This window comes from Pan paniscus, chromosome 10, assembly GCF_029289425.2.
Source record: "Pan paniscus chromosome 10, NHGRI_mPanPan1-v2.0_pri, whole genome shotgun sequence".
In the NCBI taxonomy this organism is placed as follows: Eukaryota; Metazoa; Chordata; class Mammalia; order Primates; family Hominidae; genus Pan; species Pan paniscus.
In genome coordinates this window covers 8,124,251-8,136,635 of record NC_073259.2, presented here as the reverse complement: position 1 = coordinate 8,136,635, position 12,385 = coordinate 8,124,251, and the positions used below count along the sequence as shown (strand labels likewise).

Below are 12,385 nucleotides of genomic sequence, written 5' to 3'. Positions count from 1 at the left end.
TAGGAGAGGCAAGTGAGGATTCTTCCCAAGAGCCTTTCAGAAGGCGCTTGGCCCTGCGGACCCCTTGATTTTGGACTTCCAGCCTCTAGAACTGTAAAAGGATGCATTTCTGCTGTTTAAGCTGCCCAGTGTGTGGTCACTGGTTATGGCAGCCCTAGTGAGCTGACAAGCTCACTGTGTGCTCCGTCCTTCCTCATGCTCTCTCTCTCTCTGTTTGAGCTGCTCTTCATCTCCCTCTCTGCAGAGCACACAAGGACCCCCAATCCAGATAGCATCCTCCATCCAACTTTCCTGAGTACTCACGCTCCAGGGAATGACCTTTCCGTGAATCCCAGCAGAACCTCTGCCTCCAGTACCTTGATGACTGATTTTAAATGTCTGTCCCTTCTCCCTATGTGCTGAAAACCCTGGAAAGAAAAGCTTTGCCTGGCACTAGAAGCCCTTATTTCTTGATGATGATTGAACTTCCACACCCTTCAGAAGGAAGGGGACTCTGTATAAGATGAAGGTGAAGGGGATACTAGTCTGGCTGGAGAAAGATAGTTATGGGATGCTCGTCTCATGGACACAGCTGTGCCTCTGCATGTTCTCCCTCTTCTGGTTCAAACAAAGCCAGGTACTGCAAAGAAAAAAAAATGCCTGGCAGAGAAAGCAATTCTTTATCAAGCAAAAAGCATTCAAGCATTTAGGGACCCAAGGCTTTTTTGGAGGGCCAGTACCATACAGGCATCAATCAGATTCTTTCCCTAGGGTAATTAGAGCTGGCCAGCAAGACAATTAATATTTTTTCAGCAGAAGAGAGGCCCAAGATGAAAAACTGTCTACAGGACAAGAGTTGGAGTTCTTGTGACACCCAACCCTTGGTATGTAAAAGAAAAGTCTTCTACTTAAAGTCGAATAAGTAAAACCAGAATTGGCCTAAATCATGGTATTTCAAGTGAAATTTAATTGGGAAGGATTTTAATTCCTGCCTAGGTGTTTGCATTCTTTTCAGCTTTGCTCGAAATGACCCAACACTTTCTTCTTTGTGATAATTTGAAAACAGGTAATTTTATGCTTATTTTAATCATTTGTGTTTACAGAAACCCATATTTACTATAGCTTTGTGCCATTCGAACTTCCTAATGGAAAACGGTGCAGGCTCTTACATCTGCACGAGCTCCCCCCTGTTTATGAAGCTCTATGCTGAGCTCCATTCCTGGGGAGAAGCAAGTTAGCTGGTCCATTCAGACACACAGCAGCTGAACCTCAGGCACAGTGCTTAAGAGGAAACGATTTCTGAAGGACAAACTCAGATTTGTAAAGGAACACAACTTTGACAGCATGTGATGCTTAGCAGGTATTATGGATGAGGAGGGATGCTGACAGATCAGGGAAAGTCAGGCAAGGCTCATTTTGGGGTTGGCAACTGAACCACCTAGCCTCCTACTCCCAAATGCCAGTAGAATACATTAGGGATCTTTCTTTTCTAATTTTTGTTCTTGGAGGTTTGGAAAAAGCATCGGAAGTGAGGTGCTGCTGCACGCTGGAGTTGCTGCTGCATTTCAGAAGGCAGGTCAGAGGATTCCAAAGTAAAACCAGGGTAGCACTCAAAGCCCCACCCTTGGTCCTTGGCAACCCTTGCCCCTCTCCATCTGATGCTCATCCTCACTTCTGTGATTTTGCTCTTGGCCACATAAAGTAAAGACATTTGTAAGATCTAGTGCCTACAGAGTATTGAGCCCAAGGCTGAGAAGACAAAGCCATGGTTCTTGTCCTCAAGGAGCTTAGTTTCTAGCAGGGCGCAAGAGTCTGCTACCAGCTGAAGGGAGTGCCTGGTTGGTAAGGGCCAGACACCCGGAGCAGTGCCTTGGGGCACAAGGAGCACAGGTGGTGGATACAGTTTCTGCATTGGGGATTTTCTCTTCGCTGGCTCAATTAGAAAACCTCAGAGTCACCCTACATTCCTCTTTCCCTCTCTCCAACATCTAAGCTATGAGTGAATCCAGCTGGTCCTACCTGCAAAATGTACCCCAAGCCTGACCACTTCTCTGCATCTCCAGCACCATCCCCTGTCCAAGCTGCCATCCTCTCTGCCTGGATACTGCGCAAGTATCCTCCCTGCCCCCGTTCTGCTCTCGAACACCACTGCTCTTTATCCACACCACTCAGAGGGAATCTCTGAAAGGGTGAGTCGGACATCAGGTCAGGGCCTCCTCTGCTCAGACGTTCTGGTGGCCCTCTAGGGCACTGGATCAGACCCTCCCGCATGGCCCTGCACCTTCTGCCCTGCCCTCCTGCCCTGCCCCGGCCTCTCGCCTCAGGGCACTATCCCTTGGTTCTCTCTGCTGCAGGCACACTGGCCCTCTTTGGAGTCCCCACAGCCAAGTGCATCCCCGTAAGAGATTCTGCACTCAGGGTCTCCACCTAGAGAGCTCTTCGCTCCGATTCCATGTCTAGTTCTTTTGAATCCTTCAGGTTCCAGTCAAATGCTGTGTCCTCAGAGAAGCCTTTGCTGACCACACAGTCAAAGCAGCCTGACCCCTGAGTATCCCCTAACACAATCCTTGATTTTACTATCTTCACATCATGTGATGTCACCTTTTTGGTTGGTTTGTCTGCTGCCTGTCTCCCCACTGATATGTCAGCTCCAGGAGGGTGGGGGTCTTCCCTGTTTGCCCACCACAAGGACCCCCATGTCCCTGGTACCTAGCACAATGCCTGGCACACATGAAATGCTTCATGAGTAGTTCATGAATATCTACAAGGTTCCTCCCAACTCTCAGCATCTCTGATGATTGTACGATCCTGAAAAAACTCCTTCAGCCTCTCCAACTCCCTGATTCAAAGCTCAGTCAAGACCACTCTTCTGCATGAAGCCCCCAGACTCCACCACCTCATGGCTCTCCTTGTCCTTGAACCCTCTGCAGCAATGAAAGCCTCCCCCAGCACAGGCGGTGCTGACTACTCAGTGTCTGGTGGCACTCCTTTTTTTTTAGTGTGTACCTGTTAACTTTAAGTCCTTAGTGGCTCTTGCAAACATCTGCATGCTCACTCAAATAAATTAATAAATTAAACAAAAGTAGAATTAGCTTCCACTCATCTGGGCACAATACTTTCCTTTTCAGTGAGTTGGGTTTTTCTCTATAATTCGGGTATACCGATCTGGGAGGTTGAAAGCAGCTGGCGAGCTTTTCAGATGAAACAGAGAGGGAAGGATTCTAGGGCCATGGCTGGCCTCGATGGCCCCTTGTTGAATTAGAAACAGGCCCCTCCTCTGAGTATTTGTGGTCATGCGAGGGCAATTGAAGCTGCAGCCAGCAGAGTGCACTCTGGAGTCCAGCTCCCACTTGGCCACTCTGATACATCATTTTGGGTGCAATCTGGACAGCCCAGGAGAGAGGGAGAGGGCAGGGGGCAAGCCTAGGAGACAAGGCAAGAGAGAGAGAGGGAGGGAGCAGGAGAGCATGGCAGTGTGCTCCCTGACACCGGCCCTTTCTCCCTAGTGGTCTGGCTGAAGGCAGAGCAGGAGGGATGCTCACCAGTGCTGCCTGCTAAGGGGCACCTGCATGAACCAGGCATGGCAGGGGCCAGTGGCCTGGAAGGGGCAGCGGTTGGGAGCACAATGGTAGATCAGGCTCTTTGCCATTCGTGGTTCGGGAGAACAAGAAGCAGGAAGGAACCAGAGATTGACCAGAACAGAGACAACAGGCCACGTGATCTTCGGAGGAGTCTCTGGGAACTTCTGCTGCACCTGGCACTAAAGGATCCAGGAGCTGACTGTGGAGGCAGGGAGGGGAGGAAATGGGAAGGCAGGAAGAGCTGGGAAGCACAAGCTGACTTAGCCTTTGGGGGCAGGGTGATGTGTGGGGCCACCAGCTTTAAGAGCATGTTGCCCTTTGGGCCTCCTGGATGAGGACCTGGAGACCAGGGATAGTGCACAAATGGGCATGCTTGGGGCTGGCTTCAAAGGCCGGAGTGGTGGCTGGTGTACGTGGTGGGGCAGTCAGGGCAGCCTCAGGGTATGGACCAGAGGTCTCAACACGAAAGTAAAGAGACACATCTAACCAACAGAAATGACGGGGAGCGGGCCGTACACTCAAAAATCTCAAGAATCCTGAGGCCTCAGCAGAGGGTGGGAAGAGCTTTTCAGCTGGAAAGCGTAAGCATCCCCCAGTCCTCAGAGCCACCGGGTAGCTACGTGAGAGGCATTTCTAGGATGGCCGAACTGGTGACAAAATCCTCATTAGCCCTTTTTTTTTTTTTTTTTTTTTTTTTTTAACATTCTTCTCTTTGATTTCATTAGAGCAACAAAGAAAAGAAAAGCCAAGAGTATAGATTTAGAATAATAGAATTTGATATTTTTGTTGAAGATGCAAGAGGTGTATCTGCCGTACAGGCCTGGCTGCAGCTGGTTGCCTGTGTGAAAAGACCCTCATGCTAGATCTGCCCTGTTGTGTGTGCAGGGAGGCCCATCCTGGAGGCTGGCCCCATGGGAGGGCTCTTCTCAGGGCTCTAAGGAATTTGTTTTATTACCGGCTTTCATTTTAAACCTTAAAGATTTACACAAGAGTACAGTCTCACATACTAAACCTCATATATATAACCAGCTTCAACAACTTTGGACATTTTGCTAATCTTGTTCCATTTATCTTCTCTGTCCCCATTTTTTTTTGTTGGAATATTTTAAAAGCAAAGCAACTCGTAAACATTTAGACTCTGGCCATAAGCACTGCAGCAGTTTAAAAACAGAACTACAAAATATTATACCAACAAGATTAACAAAAGTACTTTCAATCATTTAGTTCCCAGTCCATATTCAATTTCCCCCAATTCCCTCTAAAACGTCATTTTAAAGTGTATTTGTTGCTCCAGGATCAAGGCAAGATCCTCCCATTGCATTTGTTCAATAATTCTAGTACGTCGTTGAAATTCCCTAACGGTTTCACCCTAGAAGGGGTTTTAAGAACTTCAAAGGCTTAATGTCGGGCATATGAAAACGCCCTTCCTGTTCTTTCTATCCAAGCTCCAGGAAACCACATCCTATTCCCTTGCAGGAGGAGGGGAGTGAGGATGGTGTGACCACAGGGAGTCTGGTTCCCAAGGATGCCTGTGAGTGTTCTAAGCAGAGAACCAGCGGAGGGAAAGCAAAAAGGGAAACTGAGCTTTGCTCATAAATGTAGGAGGTTCTCAGCCACCTAACTTGGTGAACAACCCAAATATAGCCTAACCTACAGGAACAAGGAAATGTCAGTAAAATCAACAGTCCCTTGATAGCATGTTATTGACTTCAAGCTTGAAACTGGCGATAATATCTGCAATCCTAAGTCAGAGGAAGGCAAGCCCAGGCCTTGCACAGGGTATGGGATTTCAGGGAGCAGGGAAGTGAAGCCTGGAGGGAGGACCTCTGATCTCTGACATTAAAGCTCTTGAGAAGCAGCCTGCCTGCCAATTTAGGTATCAGATAGAAGCATAAAAAGATGGAGTCAGTAAGCGCGCCTTTTATAATGAGACCTGAAATCATTTTCTAAAGCAACAAGTGGGACATCTGTGGTGGCAGCTGTCCCTGCACTCGGCACTGCCTCCTGAGTAGGGGCAAGGCAGACTTGGGATTGACTATTAATATTAAGTGAGCATAATGTTGCAACATATGCCATACTAATACATTATATAAATTAATAATGATTTTACAACATGTAATGTAACAAAAATTTAAATGTACACTGAATCCAGCTTGGAAAGGACACAAAAGCACTGCTCAAATGTGATCTCATTATGAGGAAACCAGAAACAAACCTGCCTCCCAGATGCTGACTGATGATGCTTAAATACAGAGATAGAAGACACTAGCAGTGGAAGGTACTTACAGAGGGACACTGGAACCATGGTCTCTAATATATGGCCACTCGCACGTGGCTTTAGAATTTAGATCTCTGCCCCCAATCTCCCAATCCCAGGTTAGGCAGTGGGACTGGTACCTGTAGTTTCTGGGTTGGGGTAGGGGCTCTTATCCTCATTTTCACTGGGCTGGAGGTCATCCATGTTGATCTAGACAGTCACAGGGGAGAAGGGGGAAGAATACAGTTAGATACGTCCCCAAGTTAAGAGGCTTGCAGTAGCCTTGAAGTTGCATTTTAGTCAGTGACTTAGCTCAAAAATAGGTACTTGTCACTTTGCATATCTCCTTCAAGACATCAGCAGATGGCTGGGATCCAGCCAATCTGCCTTCTCTTCCCCCTCCCAGCTCTCCTGTTCATCCCCACTGGCTTTCTTTCCACCGGGTGTCTTTCTTTCTCTCCTCTTCTCCAGGGGGTTCTGGCCTGGGAAGGCTGTGGCCCTCCCTCCCGAGCACCGGCCTCACAGCTCCAGGAAGGAGACAGCTCCTCACCTTGGTGGCGGGTGGAGACTCTCCGTCAGCCGTGATGGATTTCAGCTCAATCTTCTCCTCCTTGGATTCCCCCACTGCTGGCTTCTCCACCAACTCTTGTTTCTTCTCTGGGCTGGCAGTCCTGGCCAGTCAGCAGCAGAAAAAAATAAATGGCTGTTTACTGGAGTGATAGGGAACAGTGTAGGAGGGAACCGCCCTGTGGCCTGTTGGGGCCAGAGGGGACAGATCCCCTGGGTCTGAGTCCATCTTCCTTTCTCCAGGACGCTTCCCGTGTGCAGCTCAGTCACAAGTGCTACGGGGCTGAGCCACACCTGCTCTGCCTGATACGCAATTGGCCTCTTCCAGCTCCAGAGATGCCTGGGTCACCAAAGCAGAAAAGGATGGTGGATCTCATCTAGGATTGGCTCCTGGAGGAGCTCTGCTCAGTGCCCGGCAGCTGTGTGGCCTGGAACTGTCCCGTCTAGATAATGATAGGATACAACATAGGGCCCCGTCTTGCCTTCCTAACACTGGAGATGAATTATAAAGTAGTGAGGAGGACTCCCTCTGTAAGCTGGAGCTGCGTTTCCCAACTGAGTGGTTACCTTTCTCTCTCCCCACCCTACACTCCTGCCACCTATCACAGCTTCTCAAAAGATAATCCCAGCAGGTGGAGAATATGACACCATTGCAGAGATTATTATAATTCACGATGGTCCCTACCAGAGTGATGCTTAGGAATTAGGAGAGAGGCCCAACTTAGGAAGCCCCAAACCCAGAGTCCTCCTAGGAGGGACAGCCAACAGAGGCTAGCAGTCAAGGCTCTCTCTGCCACCAGTGGGAAGACATTCCAGAATGGGAGCCCTGGAGCCCCGGGCCTGGGCAAGCTTAGAGGGTTACCTGGCCAGCTTCTTTCTCTCCTTCTCCTCTTCCTCCTCCTTTTGGGCAGATGTGAGGCTCTCAGCATCAGCCAGGTTGTCCACAGCAATGGCCAAGAACACATTCAGTAGGATATCTGTTTGTGTCCATTCTTAAAGAAAATGACCCTTGGCTTGGGGTTTTGGTGGGCACAGGGGGCACGGGGGATGTAGGACGTGCAGGGTAGAGCTCCTCAGCAGAGAGAGCTTGAGGGTGAATCAGTTTGAGGGAGTCAGACCCCAACAGTGTTCCTCCCCTCCCCTTCCTCCCCATCACCCTCCTAGCTACCTGGAGCTATCAAGAGGGATGAGAACAGGCTAGCCTGCACACTGGAGCAGGCGGGAGGGAGGCAGCAAGCCCTGCCTTGCACTTTAATTGCTGGGTTTCATGATTGCTTTCCCTGCTGAGATGACTGGCTGTAATTGACATTATAAACAGCATTGTCTCTAGCAGGATGCAGAACGCTCTTAAGAGCGGTTTATTATAACTGGGCGCTGAGGGGGTGGCTTGGTATCTCTGCCAACTCTTAATGTGAGCCTGCACACACGAAGACCCTTGGAGGGTCCATCTGGAGCCAGCCAAGGCTTGGGAGTTCCCAATGGAGACAGTTCTTTGCCCTTTCTCCTCACCCCACTCCACCAACAGAAACACTGTGGGTCAGAGAACTGCAGAATCAACGAAAGCATAGCTGGAAGGGGGCTTTAAGTCTGTGAAGTCTAACCCCCGGCCCCAGGCACCCAGACATTCATATCATTTCACACACAGGGAAGCCGCAACCCAGGCCGGGGAAGAGGGGCTTTGTCCAGGGTGGCTTCTGAATGTGACAGAGGCCTTGCATGCATGATCCCATGAAAACTCCCAACGACCCTTTATGTAGTAGGTTCTATGATTCCATTGCCACATTTTACAGACACTGAGGTAGAGGACCTTCAATCTGCAAGAGGTCATCCAGCTGGGAAAAGAGGAAACCTTGTCTGCAGGCTTCCATGACTGTGTTTTCTGCACTGCCTTAGCTGGGACTTGGCCCAGAGCTGTTCCTATGTTACCCCTGGCTCTGGACGTGACTCTCTCGGGGTTATGAGCTGGGGAAGAGAAGCAGCACCCGTGGCTTGTGCCCTGGAAACCTGCCCGAGCCAGGATCAGGAAGGAGCTTTTGGGGCTGTTTGAAGTCTGTGCAGCTCTGCCCGTGACTAAAGTCCTGGGGAGCAGCATCAGAGAGAGGGCTGCTGACCAAAAAGCAGGAGGAGAGCTGAAGGTCACTTGAAGGACAACGGCTCATCCTCCCTCACGGAGCGTCCCGCCTCTGAGCAGACGCAGCGGCCCCAGGGCAGCCGGCCCGCTCCAGCGCGTCCCTATCGCAGGCGGTGTGAGTGGCTGCACACGCCGCAACGCCAGGGGGCGTCGCTCACCTAGATTACGACGAGAGCCCGCCCGGAGCGCGGCGCCGCTGCGGGCTCGGAGGGTTCAGGAAGGTGAACCTCACCTATGCCAAAGCTGCCGGTTTCCACCCAGACCCACCTCCACCGCCATGGGGTTCTAGGCTGGGTGGTGTGAGCCCGAGCAGGACCGCCCGGACCTGCGGGGCGTGCCCGTTTGGCACTGTGCTGCAGGCTGGGGGCTGGGGGCCGCAGGGGTGGGGGGCAGCAGCAAAGGATACAGTTTCCACAGATGAAGAGGATGATGAAGTAAATACAGACTAACATCCCTGGAAAAGAGGGGCCGCCATAAGCCATGATCCCATCATACATCACCGAATTCCAGTCCTCCCCGGTCAGGATCTGAATGACACATTCCCACCAATAAGGGACACAGCGTTAGACCAACAGCAAACCCAAAACCACCCTGCCCTGCCCCACTACGTCAACAAAATTGTCCAAAATTTCCCTTTCACTTCTTTCCCTCCTCCTGGCCCCCAATTCTCCCCCCCAGGGGCTCTGAGCTATTGAACTGTCCTTAGACAAAATGCCTGGCCATTGGCATAATCAAAATGCCTGGCCATTGGCATAATATTATTTGAAGGGTGACTAAAAGGGCTTTTTGGCCCAAAGATCTCTGACTTTCCCCACACATGCTTGAGCTGACCGTCAGCCATTCCTGGGGGTAAGGCGTCAGGGCCCTTTTGCAGTTGTGTGTTTGCTGAGACAGCCACAGGCTACACCAGCTTTCCCCAAACATTCGTCACTGGGGCATCATCTTCAAGATTTTGACAACATCTACATATGATTCATTTTTACCTCTCAATCGATCTGCTTTTAAACTTAAAGAGATGCCACTTTGAGTTTGCCCTAAGCCAAAATATCTATGAAATCACAAATTTGATGGGCTAGTAATATTTTTTTCGAGGGACAAGCATGGTAGGAAAGCCAGGGTTTCGTCACCCTCCCCTCCCCCAGTAAGAGCAGTCTGCTTTTCTTTATGTTTTGGGCTTTCATGGAGAATTTGAGTAAAGGATTCCATGGATAAGAACGATTTTTTTTTTTTTTATTTGAGACGGAGTCTTGCTCCGTCACCTAGGCTAGAGTGTGCAGTGGTGCGATCTTGGCTCACTGCAACCTCCGCCTCCTGGGTTCAAGAGATTCTCCTGAGAAGGCATTTTTAAACCACTTATATTGCTTCCCCTAATGGTCCACCCACTAGTGGAATTCCGTGGCAGATGGGGACAGGGAAACTACAGAAAAAACTCAAGACTCTCCCGGGCATGGGCTCTCCAGGGCTGATCTAGGCTGGCTGTGGCTGCCCGGTAAAAGGGTGCAGCTTCCCACACTCCTCCCACCACCCCGCCACTCAACCACCCCGAGTCCGAATCCCAGCCGAGAAGAGTCCGTACCTGAAACACAGTGAGGAGGGACTGGGGGAAGTTATCGAATGTGCTCCTCCGGGTCTGCATCTCATCAAAGTTGAACTTTCCTCCAAAGAGCTGCATCCCCAGGAGGGAGAAGATGATGATGAAGAGGAAGAGGAGAAGGAGCAGGGAGGCGATGGAGCGCACAGAGTTCAGCAAGGATGCCACCAGGTTGCTCAAGGAGTTCCAGTACCTGAGAGCCAACAGGAGGGAGGTCAGCACTCTGCCCCTTGCTGTCCTCCCCATTGTGCCTCATTCTCACAACTGCCCACTGCAGGTTCTCAGAGGAGCTGCCACTCTATGCTCTTTTTCCCTGCCCGTGGGGGATGGGTGTTGGTGGTGGTGTGAGTTGCCACCCTGGAGGGAGTTAATTCAAGGTCTCAGGATGATTAATCTGTTGGGGAAGAGAGGGGGACAGTGGTCAGAAGCCCGCGACCTAGCTCTGCCGGCTACCCGCTGCATGTGCCTCTGGACAAGACATTTCACTTCCCTGCCTTCTGCATCCCCATCAAAAAAAAATGGAGATTGTTGTAGCCCTTACTTCATTAGGCTATGGCAGGATTGGGTGACATGATCCACCTTTCCCCAAAGAGCCCCCTGTAGAGTGCTTGGCACATAGTTGATAAAGGTTGGTAATCATTGTTGTCACTGTTGGTCTCTAAACAGAAAGCAAGCTTTTTTTCCCCCACCATGAATGCCAGTCTGAGCTCAGCCTATAGGCAGCAGCCTTCTAGCAGAGGCAGGAATTAGGTCACCCACGGGTAAGAGAGAGTTCATGGCTTGGTGGTTTCCCAAGTTTACCCCGTCCTAAGAATTGTTTCTTTAAGGGCCTTTCCTCTTGAGATTGTGATTCATTAGCTGTAGTTTGGGGCCCAGATATCTTTGTTTCTAACAAGCATCCTACAGGATTCTGATCAGCAGGTGAGTCTGGGAAATCCTAGATTATAGCAAACCTGTCACACCCACTGGGGCAGCTCAAAGCACGAGTCCTCTGAGTGGGCAGGAGCTCGGTCCTGAGGGGACATATCTTTGTTTCTAACAAGCATCCTACAGGATTCTGATCAGCAGGTGAGTCTGGGAAATCCTAGATTATAGCAAACCTGTCACACCCACTGGGGCAGCTCAAAGCACGAGTCCTCTGAGTGGGCAGGAGCTCGGTCCTGAGGGGACATATCTTTGTTTCTAACAAGCATCCTACAGGATTCTGATCAGCAGGTGAGTCTGGGAAATCCTAGATTATAGCAAACCTGTCACACCCACTGGGGCAGCTCAAAGCACGAGTCCTCTGAGTGGGCAGGAGCTCGGTCCTGAGGGGACATAGGCTTTCAGTGGGATTCCTGGGGAGGAGGTCCCCACTCCTTACAGTCCTGGGGCCTCTCTCCACTATAAATACAGCGATCCTGGGAAAATTCCTTTCTCATGACAAAGTGGGAGGGGGAACCTACTAATGACTGCTGGATGCAGGGTGGGCGCCTGTGTGAGGGTCAGCTCAGGACCAGGAAGTGCACCATGGTAAAAGGACATGGCCCTGAGGGAGCAAGAGCAAGAACAGAACAATCTCATTTCCCTCTGGCCCCCTCTGGCCCACCTGCCTCCTAGGTCACTCCCTTGAGAGATTCCCAGCTCATCACCAATCCAGACAGTGGATTGCTTTTGCTGCTTCAGTGAGTGGCATGCAAGCCACTCCCATTGCAGCCACAGCCTGGGCTCATCTCTGCAGAGAATGGTTCCACACCAAGGGACAGAAGCAGAGGGGTCATAGTTTGGATGGCAACGTGAACTCTTTACCAACCTGCAGCCTCGAGGGCACCTTTGGCCTCCACAAATCCAGCTTTTCCTTACTTCTATTTTGCCTGCCAGCCATACCCCCTCTGTTGCAGAATATTAATATACATCTATTTGTATCTGTTCTATACAGTCTTGTCTCACCAAAATAGGCTCTAAATTTTAGACGGCAGAAGATTGCAGGGTTTTGTCCCCCTCCAGCTTCCCAACTCTGTCCTTATATAAATTCTGTACAACCCAGTATGTGTGATGGACTGCCTGGAGCCCCTGCAGGCTAGAGGCTGTAGTGATCTGCTTAAAGGAAAAAGTAAGAGAACCTCTCTGGGGGTAGAACACCCTCCCCTCTTACAGCTAAAGCAGTTTTCCCAAGCCTGCCCGGTGATCAACATCAGTAGAGGTGGCTGGGCATGGTGGTGGCTCATGCCTATAACCCCCTTTGGGAGGATTGTCACTTTAGGAGGTCAAGGCAGGAGGACTGCTTGAGGCCAGGAGTT

At 50.4% G+C, this 12,385-nt stretch overlaps 1 protein-coding gene across 12 annotated transcripts in view; it reads right to left on the bottom strand.

Annotated features, from left to right (window-relative positions):
• CACNA1C (calcium voltage-gated channel subunit alpha1 C) overlaps window positions 1-12,385 on the bottom strand; it is a 651,888-nt gene that overhangs the window by 109,813 nt on the left and 529,690 nt on the right. For all 12 annotated transcript variants that reach the window (XM_063593291.1, XM_055095249.2, XM_055095251.2 and 9 more), the window contains exons 14-18: window positions 10,092-10,299; window positions 8,922-9,042; window positions 7,247-7,361; window positions 6,368-6,488; window positions 5,958-6,027 (exon numbers count right to left, since the gene is read on the bottom strand). In XM_063593291.1, the coding sequence (XP_063449361.1) occupies window positions 5,958-6,027; window positions 6,368-6,488; window positions 7,247-7,361; window positions 8,922-9,042; window positions 10,092-10,299 (635 nt within the window). The remainder of the gene's footprint in view (window positions 1-5,957; window positions 6,028-6,367; window positions 6,489-7,246; window positions 7,362-8,921; window positions 9,043-10,091; window positions 10,300-12,385) is intronic.